General features: G+C 52.3%; 1 protein-coding gene across 1 annotated transcript; it reads left to right on the top strand.

Moving 5' to 3' along the window:
- The first annotated feature begins 3,206 nt into the window (after window positions 1–3,206).
- Window positions 3,207–6,023, top strand: OTUD1 (OTU deubiquitinase 1). Its single transcript, XM_058681692.1, has one exon. It carries the CDS (start codon window positions 3,338–3,340, stop codon window positions 4,787–4,789), a length of 1,452 nt encoding a protein of 483 aa, XP_058537675.1. The 5' UTR covers window positions 3,207–3,337; the 3' UTR covers window positions 4,790–6,023.
- The last annotated feature ends 485 nt before the right edge of the window (window positions 6,024–6,508 follow it).

The following is a 6,508-nucleotide window of genomic DNA, read 5'->3' as shown; positions in this document are numbered from 1 at the left end:
CAAAGTCAATTGACCAAAAACGTGGATTTGTTTCTGGACTCTATTCTGTTCCACTGATTTCTATGTTTATCTTTATGACAGCACCACGCGGTCTTGACAGCTTGGCAGTAAGTTTTGAAATAGGGAAGCATGAGTCCTCCAACTTTGTTCTTTTTCAACATTGTTTTTTATATTAGGTGTCTACAAAAATGATTATTTAGTGAATGAGTAAATGGATGAATGTTTGCATTTTTAAAAGTTTTATCTTGAGGGTGAGGAGGTTTTATTATCTTTAAAGGAACCGTAGCTAAGAGATAGTGATATTTAGATATACATACTTTCCGAAAACATGCAGGATTGGTCCTATTTTATAAAGATGCCTTTGATGGCTAGGTTTCTGCTACCTGGGCTGCTCGACAGGATCTGTTTCTCAATTTTCTGTAATTGGCAGCATGCTGAGGGCATAGCTGGTACTCCATAAATATTCATTGATTAAATGCCTTGTCCTTTTTGTTTTGTTTTGTTTTAACCTATTGCTTGTCTTGTCGATACCCGTTGGTTGATAGTTGGTAAAATGTCCTGTTTTTCCAGCCGTTTCAAAAATGGTAATTTTGGTTTAGAACCCTATTTTCCTCAACTCCTGCCAATGTTCTTCACAGCACCAAAATATGCTAGACGGATGAGTTTCCAGGATGGAAACATTAGGAATTCTTTTCCGATGGAGTATCCAGGAATTGGGTTTGCCCCTCTATTTCCTACCCTAATTGCTTTGCTATCACTTGCAAGGAGTAGCCTCCCTAAGGGGGAAAATTCCCATTCCCAAGGCTGGCAATCATTTCTGCTTTGAGTTTCCTGAAGTGTCATTTCCTTCAGGAAGACTTCCCAGATTGAGATACAGAGTGGACACGGACTCCATAGTGAATACGCGGTCTTGCATAGCCCACCACATCCTCCCACCAATCCTACAAGATAAAAAGGAAAAAAAAAAAAAAAGCCTTCACGTATGTTAAAAATTTTGTATTTTCACATCTTTGTTTTTACCTGTCTGTTCCTAATTTGGTACATTGTTCCTGTGTTGCCCCCAAACCTGTTAAAACATATTCTTGCTTTAGGATTTAAATGGAAGTTTCCTTATCTCCCTCCAGGCTCCTGCTATGCTTAGCTCTGCTAGGCATATAAAGGGTACTTAGTAAATGTTGAGGGATTTTTTTTTTTTTTTTTGTAACTGTCTTGTCTCCTGTTTCAGAACACCAACTACTCGGGCTAAAGGTAGAGCTCAGTGTGAAGTGCTTAATACACAGAGCCACGGACACGCCCACAAAAGCAGTGATGAAATCTAAGTAATCTCTCCCTTTTCTAGTTAGCCATGGGGGCTACAAGCTTTCAAACTAGCCCACCAGCAGTTTTTATTTCCTTCTGCCTGGATTTACCTAACCGGTTGGCATGACCCAAGCAAAGGGCCAACTGCTGGGATCCCGACGGTCCCCGAAGCCGCACCTCCGCCGGCCCCGCCTACCGTGGCAAATTAAAAGCCCTGGCCAGTGCCAGGAGACCGGGATCCCAGTTCTGGTTTCTCCAAACTTTAAAACCTTGGGGACCCACATTCTCCGTTAATTAATTCATTCAGTAAATATTAGCCCCAACTGTGTGCCAGGTACACTGCTAGGTCACCGTAACAGCGACCGCGACAAAGTATTTTCATTCATGGAATTTACATTTCAACGGAAGGTTGAGGGAGGGCGGACGCGTACACCGTAGCCCACGGCTATTTCCCCATTTCTTTTTTAAAAAACCTTTTTAAAAGTGTATTTATTTTTGAGAGAGAGCGAGCGAGCAGGGGAGGGGCAGAGAGAGAGAGAGAGGGAGACAGAATTCCAAGCAGGCTTCCAGACTTCAGCACAGAGCCCCATGTGGGGCTTGAACCCATGAGCCATGAGATCACGACCTGAGCCCAACGAGGAGTTGGATGCTTAACCAACTGAGCCCACCCAGGCGCCCCTACTTCCCCCTTTCTTAAAACTACGGAAGAGCTTCCAGGTTCAATTTGAACGTTTAGGGCCTGTTACCTGCACGTGATCAAAGCTCAGCATGCAGCAAAAGCTGCCGCTCCTGTAAAGTCAGTCCGCGGTTGATCTAGGAGTATTCTAGCTCTGTTTTACAGAGAGGGTACAACTAACAGTTGAGCATAAGTCTTCACTATTCTACACGACCTCGGTATGCATCACGACTCTGACCCACGGTTAGTAGCCGCCTCTATTTGCCAAGGGCCCGAGGTAGTTAGGCATTTGGTATTTCGAAAGGCTGTTTGAAGGGCTTCCTTTCGCCCAAGTTATGCATGTATTTGCCAGTCGACAGGGGGTAGGGGGTGCAGAAAAGTTGCTTTCGGTTAAGCAGGGCAGCAAGGTCCTGGGGAGGACGCGAGGCGTCACGCTACGTTAACATTTTAATCCAAAGAACTGAGTCAAAACGACGGCAGTGGTGCCAGGGCCCTGCAGAGGCCACGCAGGTTTTAAGGAGGCGCTCCGTCCTCCATTCCGAGCCTGAAACTTCCTCCGAAACGCACGCTGTGAAAGCATCGTAGCTTCCCTGAGCGGTGCCCATCCCGCCACAATCCGCAGCCGCAGTGCAGGATGGCGCAGCACCGAAACCTGTGGCAGAGCAGGCGAGAGCTGTCACCGCCTCCTCCCCCGCCGCGGCCAGGAACGCCTAGCCCGCGCAGGCCACCCCGGCGCAGCGCTCTCCAGCCCGCGCCCCGCCCGCGCGCGCGCGCTCCCGTCCCCCGTCCCCCGCCCCAACCAGCGCCGCGGCCACGCCCATGGCGTCCGCCGAACGGGGCGGGGCGCGGGCCGGGGGGCGGGGCGAGCCCGCGCTGTTGAATGGGGCGCCGCGACGAGCCGCGCATTCCAACGGGCCCACGTGACGCGGCCGCGCGGCCTGAGGTAAACAACCGCGGCCCCGCCTCCCGGCCCCTCCGCGGGCCCTGCACTGCTCCTCGCTGTCGGGACGCGCTCCAGCGGGGCGGGCGGCTTCCTCCGACAGTCCCCAGCGGCCGCCGCGGGCCGGAGCAGCGGCAGGCGGGCGCGGCGCCCCGGGTCTGCGGGCCGAGCGCGCCGGCCGGGGTCGAGCGCGCGTCCCCTCCCCGCCCCCACCGCGCGTTGTGGCGCAGCAGGAATTTGGCGGGGACCCGGGCGCTATTTGCGGCTCTTGACGCGCCGGCGGCCGGTGGCCCTTCGGTCATTTCTATTCTAGGGGCACTGGGTCATCGCGCCGGGCCGGCCCCCTCCCCCGGGCCCGGAGGGTGTGTCCCCCTCACAGGGGCTCGCCGCGCCTATAAGGGGCCCGAGCGGCGGGCAGGGACATGCAGCTCTACAGCAGCGTCTGCACCCACTACCCAGCCGGGGGACCGGGTCCCACGGCCGCAGCGCCCGCTCCTCCCGCCGCCGCCGCCGCCGCCGCCGCCGCCCCCTTCAAGGTCTCGCTGCAGCCCCCGGGCCCCGCCAGCGGCGAGCCAGAGCCCGAGACCGGTGAGTGCCAGCCTGCCGCGGCCGCCGAGCCCCGAGAAGCCGCCGCCGCCCCCGCCGCCAAGATGCCCGCCTTCTCCTCCTGCTTCGAGATGGTGTCCGGGGCCGCCGCCCCCGCCGCGGCCGCCGCCGGCCCGCCCGGCGGGTCCTGCAAGCCGCCGCTGCCGCCGCACTACACGTCCACGGCGCAGATCACGGTGCGGGCCCTGGGCGCCGACCGGCTCCTGCTGCACGGGCCCGAGCCCGGCGCCGCGGCGCCCGCCGCCCAGCGCGGCCGCTGCCTCCTGCTGGCCCCGGCGCCCGCCGCCCCGGTGCCGCCGCGCCGGGGCTCCTCGGCCTGGCTGCTGGAGGAGCTGCTGAGGCCCGACTGCCCCGAGCCCGCGGGCCTGGACGCGGCCCGCGAGGGCCCCGACAGAAACTTCCGACTGAGCGAGCACCGCCAGGCCCTGGCCGCCGCCAAGCACCGAGGCCCCGCGCCGCCCCCGGGGAGCCCGGAGCCCAGCCCCGGCCCGTGGGGCGAGGAGCACCCGGCGGACAGGAGCCTCCGGGGCTGGGAGAGGGCGGGCGACCGCAGCGACCCTCCCGCCGCGGACGAGGCACGGCGGCCCGACCCGGAGGCCGAGGCGCCCCCGGCGCGGGGCGGCGACGCCGCCCAGAGCGGCGGGGCCGAGGCGGTGATCGTCTCCAGGTCGGATCCCAGAGACGAGAAACTGGCCCTGTACCTGGCGGAGGTGGAGAGGCAGGACAAGTACCTGCGACAGAGGAATAAGTACCGCTTCCACATCATTCCCGACGGCAACTGCCTCTACCGGGCGGTCAGCAAGACGGTGTACGGGGACCAGAGCCTGCACCGAGAGCTGAGGGAACAGACGGTGCATTACATCGCCGATCATCTTGACCACTTCAGCCCCCTGATTGAGGGCGACGTGGGGGAGTTCATCATCGCTGCTGCTCAAGACGGGGCGTGGGCCGGGTACCCGGAGCTGCTGGCCATGGGGCAGATGCTGAATGTGAATATACATTTAACTACTGGAGGGAGGTTGGAGAGCCCCACGGTGTCTACCATGATTCACTATTTGGGCCCAGAGGATTCCCTAAGGCCTAGTATTTGGCTCAGTTGGCTCAGTAATGGACATTATGATGCGGTGTTCGATCACTCCTATCCTAACCCAGAGTATGACAGTTGGTGCAAACAGACTCAAGTGCAGAGAAAACGCGATGAGGAACTTGCCAAATCCATGGCCATATCCCTGTCCAAAATGTATATTGAACAAAATGCATGCTCTTGAAGTGGCTGAAAACCCACACCCTGGGAGAATTGCATACGTGATTTGTGTCGGGAGAATTATGAACTCTAATCAGGGTAATAGCACTTTTAAACTTCCTAGTAGATTTACTGTAGGTGTAATGCCTTAATCATTTTTTTGAATGTCTTCTCCTCAGAGCTGAAGGTTGCTGGGCACCTAAATGATGTTTCATGATGGCTTTCGGTGATCCTACTGTCCTACTGCTATTTATAATTTGCTGTATAAAGTTGGCACTACTTAATTTGCAAGCTAGTTTCTCACGGTGTAAATTTGTTCATTCCTGGTCATCTGTTTTCTACACAAATGTATTTTTGCACAACATTTTTAAAAATTGGTGTACCTTCACCTATGACGTGTGTTCCATTTTGACGGCTTTCCAGCATAAATCCAGAGAAGCGCTTTACATGAAGTTTCTTACTTTGAACAGAGTTTTGTGACTTAGTAGTTATTTTATGTTGTTGACTTTGAATTTTACGATTCTTAGATAATTATTTCGAGTGGGTATCGATGCATTCGTGTTACCAGACTGATTGGCCCATTCCATTTTGATGAAAACCAGATTTGTTGTTTTGGAAATCATTATTTTTCTAGAAATGGTAAACCTTTTAAAGAGAAAGACTTAAGGGAAGGTTGTGGGAGTTTTCTTTAAGGGATAGTACCAGCTTACTTGAATGAAAGTCTGATGTTTGCTGATGGGACAGTGACAACTCTTCTTGTACTTTGGTTGGCATTTAGAGTAGATTGGTGCTCTGAACCGTCTTTATTTATATGTGTCATTTTGTTATAGAAGCATTTTAACTTTGTGGCAAGATAAGCCTCCTGCTTTGTATAGCTTCTCGGATTCAACTAAGAGATTTGAAAAACTAACAGCATAAATGCCTTGAGTCAACCGTGGCGGTTGTTTTACAGCAGGAGAATACCGTCTTAATATTTTATTCCTTTTAAATTCTCTCAAAAGGCAAAATAGGATTGCCCTGTATTATGTACAAATAAAAATGTCTGTAAACAGATCTTGTATGGTTTGCTGGGTCAAACAATGTTCCCAACCTGAAATCTATCTTATTTCCACTTTAACTACTTTCAGTCCTATTTATTAAGTACTGCAGTTTGTACTTTTTTATTTTGTAACATTTTGTGATTTTTTTGTACAATGCTGTATTTGTACAATAGAGCGATTCTCAGCTGATGGAATGAATGAATAAAATGTGGAATTTTACTTTTGCGATGTCTTTTTGGCCAAGGCCGTTTTTGAATTTCAAAAGTGACACTTGCCGGAGCTTTTTCTTACACGTGTATGGCTTTTTTCCGTATGTAAAGCTGTCACGGAATTCTCAGGGAGGTTTCTTAAGTTCTCACGTGAACAGGGTAGGATAATCATTAGTCATTTCACAGGATAAGTCTTTGAGAAATATAATTTAAAGGTGGAGTAACTCAGGACATTGCTCTCATTATTTCTAATTACAATTCCTGGCAAACTATAGAGGATGGCTACTAAACAGGGAAGTGCAGGTATTGGGTTAGCCAGCACAGTGTCTAAGTATCAGGGTTTTGCCTTTCACTTATTCTCAGCACAGATTCAAATGTTTCAAAGAGTAACCAAAGCAGTGCCCTAATTTTTATCCAGTTTGGCATCTGGAGACCAACCACGGGAATCTATTAAGTTTAAAACGTGTTAATCGGATTTAGTTTACAAGCACACCT

Source organism: Neofelis nebulosa, chromosome 8 (genome assembly GCF_028018385.1).
Source record: "Neofelis nebulosa isolate mNeoNeb1 chromosome 8, mNeoNeb1.pri, whole genome shotgun sequence".
Classification (NCBI taxonomy): domain Eukaryota; kingdom Metazoa; phylum Chordata; class Mammalia; order Carnivora; family Felidae; genus Neofelis; species Neofelis nebulosa.
This window is presented reverse-complemented; position numbering and strand designations above follow the sequence as displayed.

Bases quoted from the DNA above. Each gene is read 5' to 3' on its own strand.
- OTUD1 (XM_058681692.1), top strand. From the start codon at position 3,338: ATGCAGCTCTACAGCAGCGTCTGCACCCACTACCCAGCCGGGGGACCG.